Source organism: Mastigoproctus giganteus, chromosome 2 (genome assembly GCF_048544385.1).
Source record: "Mastigoproctus giganteus isolate SK-2022 chromosome 2, ASM4854438v1, whole genome shotgun sequence".
In the NCBI taxonomy this organism is placed as follows: domain Eukaryota; kingdom Metazoa; phylum Arthropoda; class Arachnida; order Uropygi; family Thelyphonidae; genus Mastigoproctus; species Mastigoproctus giganteus.
The window spans coordinates 181,597,068-181,609,881 of NC_143576.1; the positions used below are offsets into that span (position 1 = coordinate 181,597,068).

General features: G+C 36.0%; 1 protein-coding gene across 1 annotated transcript in view; it reads left to right on the plus strand.

Moving 5' to 3' along the window:
• The first annotated feature begins 347 nt into the window (after nucleotides 1-347).
• put (activin A receptor type 2 punt) overlaps nucleotides 348-12,814 on the plus strand; it is a 166,128-nt gene continuing 153,661 nt past the window's right edge. Inside the window, exon 1 of the mRNA XM_090368830.1 lies at nucleotides 348-836. Coding sequence (XP_090224956.1) covers nucleotides 770-836 — 67 coding nt within the window. The 5' untranslated portion in view covers nucleotides 348-769. The remainder of the gene's footprint in view (nucleotides 837-12,814) is intronic.

Below are 12,814 nucleotides of genomic sequence, written 5' to 3' on the forward strand. Positions count from 1 at the left end.
GTTTCTTGGTGTATTTGTGAAATGTTTTATGATGGTCAATTATTGTCGACAAGTATATCTAAGACTTCGTATTCAGTCCAACTTCTTTGTGGTCGTTGACATCCGTCATCATTTCTAAAACGTTGGATTTCTCGTGTTCATTGACTTCATACTGATACTGCGTACATCTCAAGGCAAAAGCATGGTATTGGACTGTGTACAATGGCGATAAGGAAAAGTCAAAACTCAGTTATCTGCTGTGAGTGACATCTTCAATCTCAAGAAAATGTCAGAAAAAATCTTTTGTTATGAAATCTATTTTAAAGTGAGATTTCATAAGTAAAAAAGATATAAACGATAAACATATGACAAGGTGCTTATATTTTTGTGGTTAATGTGAAAACATATATGCTCGATATGGAATTCATTTCTATAAATTGGAATTGTTTCCGTCTAGTTTAGTTGAACGAGCAAAACTGCACATGGAAAATGTAGCCCAAAGGATCCAGTACCATCTGACCACTATAAATTACCATTTAAACATAATAGCGCTAAGATGAGCATCTGTGAACATGATGATGAAATTCCTTATATTTAAGGATTTACTTATGAATGTATTTCAACCATAAAAAGTCCCGCCGTCATAGGGTTTATGATAAACTAGGTTTGCAATTTGAAAGGGCATTGACAATAAACAGCTCAAAAACGAGAGCATTTGTACAGAACATATCATTTCGACCATAAATTTATAGCCTGAAACCAAAGATACTCTATAGGGCTTGCATGAAAAATGGCACGTCGCACTCCGAGCATATTTTTAATTTATGAAGGATGTGTTAAATGGCTGTTATTATTAGGTAAGATATAGGAACTGCTTTTGTGATATATATATATTTGCGGGGAGGGTAAATTGTATTGTATTCATGTTTTGTTTCAATCCCCGTCAATTATGTAGGTGTAATAAAGTCAGTGGTATAGGAGAATGAGCTCTGTGTTTTGCTGTGCTCAGAAACATATATTGAGCATGTTAGAATTTGACTTAAACACCAGAATATAGCTTTAGTGTAAAATGGATTTTTTGCACATTGCGTAATGGTATAAACTGTAAAGATTGTAAAGCCTTCATACATACATCATTGGGGGAAGAGAATTTGTAATCACAGTGTAAAAAGAGAGGATGGAAAGATGAGTTTTTATTATTTTTTTTTCTGATGATGCCCTTGCATCATTTGCCACAACTGATACTATTATATTACTCATTTAGCTTACTCAGTCCATTTAAAGCCTTAAACGCTCCAGTCTCCGTGCAGTTGCCTGGTTTTCCAAGTGCTATAAGTTGCAGAACTGGAGTCTCATGGTAAAAATACCTTTTGTGTCCCTGGCTAATGTACCCCCTTCTCTAGCCTGTTCCAACATTTCTACTTCTTAAACTCAGTCCCCCCAGACCTGCATGCAGTACCTATGAAGTGCCATTGCTTTATACAATAAGATAATCATCTCTTTTTCCCTGCTGGCAAAATTCCTGTATATGATTTACAGAACCACATGAGTTCACCTAGAAACTAACTGCACTGCTCAGAGAACTTCATGTTGAACTGCACAAATGCTCCTAGGTCTCTCATTCTTTACCACCTTGAGTATGATACCACCCAATTGGTATGTAATTCAGGATTACTGTTGCCTTATGCAGTTTCTTGCATTTATCAGTGTTAAACATTGGCACATTCACTGTTGCTTATATTTGCAAGGGTTCTTTCTGTGTGTCTTGGGGCACTGGAACAAGTAGGCACTGCTTTTTAATAAATGGAACAGATTTCATCTGTGAAGAATCATCACTCCAAGTAACACAGGTATCTGTTGTTTGTAGCATGTCATCCTTGAATACAATTCTATTTCAGTATCGGATGACATATTATAAAGAGCTGATTCAATGTCATCAGCTTCAACATACTGCCCATCCCTGACCCTTTTCAGTCCTAATGTCCCAGGCTGTGGATCCTTTATAACTTTCCTTTGGTGTAAAATTTTATAGTAAAACTCTTTTTACACAAAATTTCATCAGTTGACACAATCAAAAGATGTTTTATTTTTAAAAAAAACTATAAAGAATTAAAATTCAGTAAGCATAATCTTCAGAAATTTTATCTTTTCTTGTGAAAATACTAAACCAGATAAAATAACTTCTACTGTGAACCAAGTATACAGCTTTTATAGTGCTCTCTAAACAGTGCAATTGACACTAAGCAAAATCTCAGCAAATAGCCCATGGTTCAATCACTGTACCACTGTAGAACATTTGTTCATTTCATGTGCCTTTCCTTTTAAAGCACTCGTTTGTTGACTGCAATTGAATGCATGCATATTTGTGTTAAAGCCCAAAAATTGCAGTTTGTTTTTATTCAAGTTTGCATTCTGTCAGTGAACATGTTAATTGCCACTTCTCAGTCCATCTGCCTATTTCTAGGTCTTGTTGCAGTAGCATGATATTGTTAACCATCAATTGATAATAGTAGTATGCTACTATTAACAATCCTTGCCCTTATATTTGTTTTCCAATTGCTTATGTCAAACCAGAACACATTACACTGGTCACCCACTCTGTATGCTTCTTAACCAAGAGCACAACTGTTTTCACCCCCCCCAAACATATTTTCTATGCGCATTGTACTCACCGTATTCAAATTAAAGCCTTGATTCCTATCATTAACCACCTACAAAATTTTGCATCGACTGCAAACTTAGAAAATGAGCTTGATCAATACTGTTAATAAATATCGAAAATTGTAAAAGTCCCAATACTAAATGTGAAGGATACCAATAATAACATTAGGACAAGATGCAGGCCTGTTGCTAATTACCCTCTGTCTTCTGCCAATCAAGCAGTAACTTGTCCCTAATAGCACACAGATCTGTAAAGCAGTCCTTTATGTTGAACGGTGTCAGAAGCTGAAATCTAAGTACATGATATCAAAATAATTTTTTGCAACCAGTTCCCTTATTATCACGTAGTAGCTAATCAGATTGGTTACTAGTTAAGTGAAGATTCTGCTGACAATCTTCACTTAAATCCATGCTGTGACTTCAGTATAACTTCATTCCGCTCAAGATGATCCAACAGTATATCTTTAACCACTGATTCCCCAGGAACACAAGTCAAGCTTACAGGTCTGAACTTACCAACTTCACCCTTTGATTCCCCCCTTCCTTTGTGAATAGTACAGACTGTTACACATTTCCAACCCATGTGGACCTCTTCTGAATCCAAGGATGGTTTCATAATTATGGACAAAGGTTTGCTTACCTCGTTTTCTGCTTCTTTTAATATAATATGATAGATCCCATCAGCGTCAAGATTTTTATTTACTTTTAGCTTCAGTAATTTCTCTTCCATTTTCTTCTCAGTTATCACAAAGCTCATTTATTTCCCATTTATAGCTTGGTACACTTTTAGTATTCCCATCCCTAAAAATTTCTTTGCACATGAATGTAGGTGCAAAATATTTAAAATATCGGCAAATAAAACTGAATCATTAATAGTTATGCCATTCGTATTAAATAGACTGATATAGTTCATTCCTTCCCTTCTACTCTCAACATAAGTAAAGAAGTCTTTGCGGCTTTTCTTTGCAGCAACTTCTCATAATCTGCCTTAGCATCCTAAATACCTTGGTAACTTTATTGCAGACTAGTTTGTACATACTGTAGGTTTCTGCATCCCTTTGTAAGTTATAATCATCCCATTTGTTTTGTTCTTTGTCACTAATTTCACCAGTTAATTTGACATCCAATATTTTTTCTTAGAAAAAAAAACTTTCTAAGGAAAAAAAAAATGTTTTAAGACCATTGTAGTCACTTTTATGGAAGCAGAATCCTTTCCCTTTACCCTTGATAGTAGTTATATCTTTAAGTCTCACACAAAATATGTAAATATATTATGATCACTGCCACTTAGTGCTTCCTTTGTCTGGAAATCCTTAATGTATGAAGAATCATTGCTGATAATCAAATGAGGAGTATTGCTTTCTCTCATTGCATTTCTAACATACTAGTACAGCAAATAGCCTAGAGCCATTCAGTACATTCAAGAAAGGCACTCCTACTGTTTGAGCACCTGCAAGTTCCAGTCAATAATCAGAAAGTTAAAATCCCAATCATAAGACATTCTGATTTACTTGCCCATTCCATTTGTGTGTGTGTATAGTTCATTATATTCATCACAGTCAATTTTCCTATATCCTCTTGCCCATTTTTGTTTTCCCATTGCTTGTGTCACACCTCACACCAAACTAACTCAACATTATACTGGTCACCCACTCTCATGCTTCTTAACTAGGAGGATAACTGTTTCCATCCCCCACCTCCACCCATTTTTTTTTTTTTTTTTTTTGTGCACATTGTACTCATCATATTCAAATTGCACATCCCATATGTCTGATTTGCACCATGTTTCCAATATCACTATGACATCTGCATTTGATGAATTAACAAAATCTCATATTAATTAGATTTATTTACTATACTCTACCATTAGTATACAAGCATGCATATGTGCTCTTGTTTTTGTTCTTAGTAACCCTAACACAGCTCATATATGTCCTTTTCCCCGTGATGATCTGCCTGCAGGCCTGATAATTTTCCACTCCTTGTTTTCCGAGCAATAGAAGCAACGAAAGAATGAATTTTGACCTCTGCTTGCAGCTGCTGTTTACTATTAGAGTGTGTATTCCTACGGAGTAGCAGCTTTCTGATCCAACTAACACTGCTTTGATAGTATTGCATATTCTTGCATCCTCTTCTATTTAAGTGTAACCCATCCCTGTTAAAAAAAAAAAAAAAAAAAAGGAAAAAAGTCTCCTGTTAACAAATGCAGACAATGCTGAGAAAGATTCCACCTCATGATCCTTGCACAACTTCTCCAGAATTTAGATAAACCTCCACCCTCATCCAAACTCTATAGATATATCATAACAGGGTATATCATAACCTGTGGAACCCACTTCAGGGATGGTTTTAGGACTTAAAAGCAATAAAAAAAAAACTCATTAGCATTAGTAGAGGCATATGATGCAAGAAAGCAAGCTTATGCAGCATCAACCAAGAAAAAAAAAAAAAAAAAACACCGCTCCCATTTCACCCCTCCGTTCATTCCAAATACCTGTCCAGTTCAGCCTTAAATTTATTTAGGCTATCAACTTCCACAACAAAGGATGGAAGTCTGTTCCACCAACCAACTACCCGCTGACTAGAGGCAAACTTCCGCAAAATTTACCTTCATATAAATGAAGGCCTGGTTTCACCTTGTTTCCAAATTACAGCCATTTTTGTAGTAGTAGTAGTGGCATGTGATGCAAGAAAGCAACTGTATGAGCTTATGCAGCATCAGCCAAAAAAAAAATAAAATAAAATAAAATAAAAAAATAAATAATAAATAAAAAAAATAAAATAAAATAAAAAAATTACACCATTCCCTCCAAATGCCTGTCCAGTTCCTCCTTAAATTTATTTAACCTGTCAACTTCCACAACGACAGATGGAAGTTTGTTCCAGTAATTACCACCCGCTGGCTAAAGGCAAATTTCCGCACATTTATTCTACATCTGTCTTTTCTTAATTTGAATTTATGCCCCCTTAGATTCGTAATCTGAACAAGTGGAAGGATCCCATCAGAATTCAATGTGCTCAACCCATTCAAGGCCTTATATACCTCAATCAGATCACCGCGCAGATGCCTAGTCTCCAGCCACTGCAGAACTTAAGCCTCTCTTGGTAAGGGGATCCCTTCATTCCCCTCACCAATCTTGTTGCCCTTCTCTGTACAAACTCAAGTAAATCTACATCCTTCCTAAAATGGGGCCTCCTGACCATTTCCTTATACAGAGGGATAATCACCTCCTTTTCCCTGCTAGCAAAATTCCTATATATCATTGACAAAATCCCATGACCTGCTCTGGCAGCCTGTCTGCATTGCTCAGAAAACTGCACAATTACTCCCAGGTCTTTTTCATTTTCTACCACCTTAAGTGTAGTACCACACAGTTGGTACATTTCTCTGGGGTTACTTCTACCTATATGCAGTACTTTGCATTTGTCATGGTTAAACTTCAGTTGCCACTTCTTAGCCCATCTGCTCAAATTATCTAGATCCTGTTGCAGTAGCACACTGCCATTACTGTCATTAACAACCCTGCCAACCTTTGTATCATCTGCAAACTTCGACATTAAGCCTGATATACCTTCATCAATATCATTGTTAAATATACAAAACAACAGTGGACCTAACACCGAACCCTGTGGGACTCCACTAATAACATTAGTCCAAGAAGAGCAGCACCCGTTGATTACCACCCTCTGTCTTCTCCCACTTAACCATCCTTTTATCCATTGTAGCAACTTACCCTTAATACCATTCTGCTCCAATTTGTACAATAGTCTTCCATGCGCAACAGTGTCAAAAGCTTTCCTGAAATCCAAATATATGATATCAAAATTATTTTTTGCATCCAGTTCCTTTGTAACCACATCATAATATCCTATCAGATTTGTCAGACAAGACTTTCCCTTAACAAACCCATGCTGTGTCTGAATTATTGCTGCAGTCTTGTCTAGATGATCCTGCAATGCATCTTTAACCAGTGACTCCATTATTTTACCCGGAACAGAAGTTAAACTAACTGGTCTGTAATTACTCATGTCACCCTTCAATCCCCGTTTGTGAATTGGGGATACATTTGCACATCTCCAGTCCGTGGGAACCTCCCCTGAGTCCAAGGACGCTCTCATAATTATGGCTAAGGGTTTGCTTAGTTGCTTTGCCGCCTCCTTTAATATAACTGGATAGATCCCATCCACCTCAGGTGCTTTTCTTATGTTTAACTTCAACAATTTCTCCTCCACTTTGCTTTCAGTTATTACAAAATCATTAAGTATCCTGCTACAATTTGATAACCTTCTGCAATTTTCAAACCTTAATAATTCCTCATGTGTGAATGTAGATGCAAAATACTCATTCAGTTTCTGTGCAGGATCATCAACAGTCGAACCATCGATGTGAAGTGGACCAATCAAATTCATCCCCTTCCTTTTAGAGTTTATATAAGTAAAGAAATCCTTGCTGTTTTTCTTAGCATCTTTTGCCAAGGATTTCTCGTAATCTGCCTTCGCCTGCCTAACCTCCTTTGTCACCTGATTACAGACTAGCTTATATCTGCCATAGGCTTCTGAGTCGCTTGATAATTTATATGCATCTCACGCATTTTTCTTCTCTAATACGAGTTTCATTAGGTCATTAGATAGCCATTTAGGCCTAAACCTTGAACAATATTTCTTAATGGGTATGAAACTTTTAGTAGCTTCCACGATTAATTCCTTGAATGCTTCCCACTTAGAATTTACTGTTGGTAACATCGTCAGTTTATCCCACTGTTCAGAATTTAAAAACTGTCGGAGACCACTGTACTGTGTGAGGCTAATCGTAAGATCTTGGAATGATGCTTCCACCGATGCATAAATTCAGCCTGGAAAAACAACTGGCCTTTAGTTATCCATAACTTTGACAGATATGAAGATGATGGTGCTTTGACAAATGATATTGTCACTCTTAGTAAATCAACGGGTCTGGAGGTTGACGAAGAGGATGTGGAGGCCTTATTGGCACTCGTGGGTATGAGCTAATGACAGAGGAGCTACAGGAGTTGGAGAAAATTGTGAAGAGTGACACTGGAGAGGACAAGGACATCCAAAAAGTGTAAGCTGAAGAGTAGAAGACTGTCATATCTTGTTGGGAGCGTTTAAAGAAGTGGTAAAAAACACCCCAACATTGAAAACATTGAACTCATGATGTGCAAAATGGAAGACAGTCTTTTCTTACTTGAGGAAACTACAAAAAAGTCATCAGGAACAGTCCACTTTGGACAGTTTCTTTGCCAGTAGCAGCAGAAGGCAAAAGACTGAAAAGACACCTGACATCTGATTTAATCCCACGAACATCATTATTGATTTCATAAGTCCTGCACTTTAAGTCTAAGGTAAATGGTAATTTTTTTATTTTAAGATGTTTTACTATTTATTAAATAATCTTTATAAAACACTCATTTTTAATGTAAAAATCAGGTATAACATGTAAGAAATACTATTTTATGTGTTGTGGTGGTCTGCTGAGAGTTTAGAAAGAATTACAGGAAATCAATGTATTTTTTGGTTTCAGCTTACGGTATTTTCAACATACAATGGGTTTTGTGGAACAAATTACCATCGGATGTTGGGCCCCCACTGTATATATTAGGAAAAGCATTTGGAAGTTTATATTAGGAAAGGGGCTCACATCTGGTGAGTATGGGCTTCGCATACCCAGGGTCCTTAGCTGGATATCATCATTCATCTCTTTCTTGGTGATTTCCTTCTACTTCTCTCTCTCAGGGTAACTTTTTTTTTTTTTTTTTTTTTGGCCGGTGCAGCATAAGCATCAGGCTTCCTTGTACTATATGGCTAATAATAATAATAAAGTGGGGGGGGGGGTCCTCCACAGGAAAATTTTTAGAAAGTCACGGTGCCAAATGTGATAAAATTTTGAATATGGGGTTTTTTACAATGTCTTAAACATGTTAGTTTTGAATGTGTTTTTTTTTTTTTTTTTTTCCCCTGAGATCTGAAGAAAAAATTTTTATCATTTTGGCCACCTGTTACTTTTGCTACTCTCCCGTCTTTGTTGTAATGTATTTAATAAAGTCACTTTTTCCTTGACTTGATACTTCAATAATTGCACTTACGCAACAAACAGTACACATTCCCAGTGATTATTTTAAATAATGGCATCATAAGTGCTAAGTTGACTTTTCAAATTACAAAAGAATAATAAATTGGACAAAAATAATTAATAATAGCAATTTAATAGGTATTATTTTTTTATTATTCAAACTGCTTTTATAACGATTTCCACAGTAAAAGCATGTTATATTTCTTGTTGTGATTTCTTTTTTTACTGTGTGTACCTATGGTTGCATGATGGCTCTGAATAAGCCATGGTTTTATTATGCATTTTATTAGCATTAGTAGAGGCATATGATGCAAGAAAGCAAGCTTATATAGCATCAGCCAAAAAAGAAAAAAAAAAATTTATTAATTAAAAATACTAATCGGCAATTGCTTCAATAGATGGGTCACAAAGTCAAGCTGTGCATGTAGCTTAACTCTCTGCTGACACACAGTGCACCAAGAGCATTAATAATAATAAATAATTTTTTTTTTTTTTTTTTTCTTTTAAATTTATGATCTTTTATTTTTATATCTTTTTAACTTCTGGAATGCCATTTTGGCATGTTCCAGTAGAAAAAAAACACCCGTTACATATTATTATTGTAATTTTTATTGTTATTATTATTGTTAGCCATATGGTGCATGGAAGCCTGAGGCTTTTGCTGCACCAGCCAAAAAAAGAAAAAAAATTTCTGAGTTACCCTGAGAGAGAGAGAGAACAAGAGTCAGAAGTAGAAGGGAATCATTAAGAAAAAGAAGGATGATGATATCCAGCTCAGGACCCTGGGTGCGCCAAACCCTTACCAGATATGAACCCCAGAGGTGTATTGCTAAAAAAAATATAGTACTGGAACGTTCGTCAGTTAACTACAAATAGTTACCTACACTTTTTGCATTTGCAAAAATAAATAAGTCAAAGATTAGAATATTTGTTCAGTATTTATTTATAACTATTAAATAAAAATTTCAAAAGTAAAAAACAAAAGACAAAAAATTTTAAAAATCATAAAAGAAAAAAATGCAAACAAAACCTCCAGAATAATATAAAAAATACTGTTCAGAAGAATCATAGAAATTTCCATACAAGATCGATTACGTATCCTTGTGTGACTGCTCTTTTTGTTTGTTGGCCAACAGCAGAACGATGAGACTGCAACCAAGTTCAGATATAAAAATTTGGATCCCATAATTCTAATGGTGGATGATCATGCCACATTGACGGTACAGTAACTGAATCAGACTTCAGACTTGTGGTTCATAGAACAACCATTTCTAGCGTTCAGCTTATGGCGAATCAAAATGCAGTGTTCACACGCATCACAGTATATCTCATTCGTTGGATATCTTTATCTAACTCATTGTACTTTAGTAAGAAATGCTCAAGTTTCATTGCAAAATTTATATTTTTGTTTTTAAATAAATTTTTAAAGAAACCTATTAATTTTAAAGATTACTATTAATATATAATTTTAGTACCAATGTGTAAAATAGATATTATTTCTCCCTTCCCTTTCATTATGACATTTAGAAAAAAAAAGTACCAGAATGTTGTTCTGGTGTGTTCCAGACCGAATACACCACTGGTGAGCCCCTGGAGTTGTATATCATACCTATTATATGATAGTTATGCTATCATGATATTTAGCTACTTTAATTATATATAAAACTAAAGTACAGATTAGCTAAATAGACATAAATTGTAAACCCAAACAGTGTATGACAACCCAAATTGGAGAGAGACTACCCAATATTCTGATTACAAAACTAACATTTCACTATTCACTTAGCTTTATGCTGAACTACCTTGTACAACTGCCACTACCCTACTTGTCATGGCGCCTCCGTAGCCGGGTGGGAAGGAGCAGCAGTGTGTAGCACACGCTTCTTGATTAGACCGGGGTTCGAGCCCGTCACCACCAAATATGGAAGATGTGGAAAGGTAGGGGAATGACCACCACATATTCACGGAGCAATAAGGTCTTAGTTGCTAATGCTCCTTGTCAGGGTGGTAACAAGACAGTGGAAATCATATTTCTATTATAAGACACTGCAAAACTTGCAGTGTCTTATAATAGAAATATGATTTCCACTGTTGACTTCAGGATGACAGCATTTCCCCTCTGGGACATCCATCGTGCTCATGTCTCTTTAGCCATTTTTATATAGCATGAGCCTGTGATCTTGGGTTTGAATCTGAGTTCTCACTGTGCTTATATCCATTCATCAGAAAAAAGGCATACTTGCACCTTTAGTATATGGCTCTTACCCTGCCTCAAAACCTTATGGTTGTCTTGCCCTGTCCCATTGTGGTCTGTAATTGCTATGTACCTGCATCAGTGGCAAACCTGTAACTTCTGCTCTTCCTCCCACCGGATTGCCGAAATGTCCGTGTAATTTTGAATTTTCAACTACTGTATAATTCAGCTATCAGCCCGTAGTGGTGGATATGGCAGTATCCACCACTGCTTGGGGGAAGCTGACAGCTGATATAAAAACTATGCCGTTTTTTTATATGCTTATATTCATTCATCAAAAAAGACACCTAATTTCACCATTGCACATTCCACCTTTCCAAATCCATTGTTTTTTAGATTTGTAATTGCCATTTATATTGTTATATTTAAGTTAGTACAGTAGACTGTCAAAATAGCGGCACATTCAAAATAACAGCACATTGAGATCGGATGTATACATATGGCGCAGACGTTTTGTGGTGCCAAAAAAAGAAAACAAGTCGTGATTACTGTATTTGTTTGCGTTTGCCATTTTCAAAGTGAATTCTGTACTGTACTGATATCACGGATTATACCACTGTTTTACATTTATTTTAAATTAAAAACCCCTCACTATGGTTCCTAAAGTTAATAAACCTCATACAGAAAAGAAAGAAGAACAACATTAAAGCTTAGTGACAAACTTGATATAGTCCAAATTATTACATTACGGTCACCTGGAATGTTAATTCATATACCCATGTGTATTGTATCTGTAAATTGTGTGTTCTCTGCTCAATTTGCGTTTTTAATTGGACAAAAACTCCCCAGTTTCTGGAAAAAAAACCTTGCGATCTACACCTGAGACCCACTAACTCAACCACAGAGTGAAAAAAGCCTAAAAACTTTCCTTGCGTCGTCGACAGGATTCCTCAGGCCTTTTCCACCTGGTGTGGGGGGGACGGTGATGATACCACTGTGCTACACGCACAGACTAAACTTGATATAATAAAGAAAATAGAATGGGGTGTAAGCAGAAGTGTATTAATGGCAGAATATAATATTGGATTGTCAACATGTTTATGCTTTTTTATGTTTAGTTAATAAAATTGCATTCGTAATCTCTCTATTTCTTATTTGGCCTCATTATTTCTGCATTAAATATATTAAAGATTAAACTTTCTAGATAATGGAAAAAATCTAAATAATGGCACCTTGAATCCCCGAAAGTGCCATTATTTTGAAAGTCTACTGTAGTGGAAAATGATGCAAGAAAGCAAGCTTAAGCTTATACAGCATCAGCAAAAAAAAAAAAAAAAAAAACATTTATCTTTCTATCCCCTCCAACAGTTTTCTAGTTCTTCCTTGAATTGATTTTAGTTATCCATTTCCACAACAGATGGAAGTTCCAACAATCAACCCGTTGGTTAAAGACAAACTTCTGCACATCTATTCTGTATCCTCAATTTAAATCCTTCCTCATTTTAAATTTACGTGCCCCCTTGTGTGTGTAGCAAGAGGAAAAATCCCATCAGCATTAAGCTTGCTCAATCCATTCAAAGCCTTAAACACCTGAATCAGATTGCCTCATAGGTGCCTAGTCTCCAGACACTGCTGTTTCCAAAATTGAAGCTGAAGCCTTTCTTGGTAAGAGCACCCCTTTGTTCCCCTCACAATCTCATTTCCCTTCTGTGTACCCACTCCAGCATCTTTACATCCTTCCTAAAATGAGGCCTTCAGACTTATATGCAGTACTCAAGGTGTGGCCTGACCATTGCCGTATACTATAGAATAATCACCTCCTTTTCCCTGCTAGCAAAATTCTGTATATCATTAACAAAACCCCATGTGCTGGCCTGACAGCCAGTTTG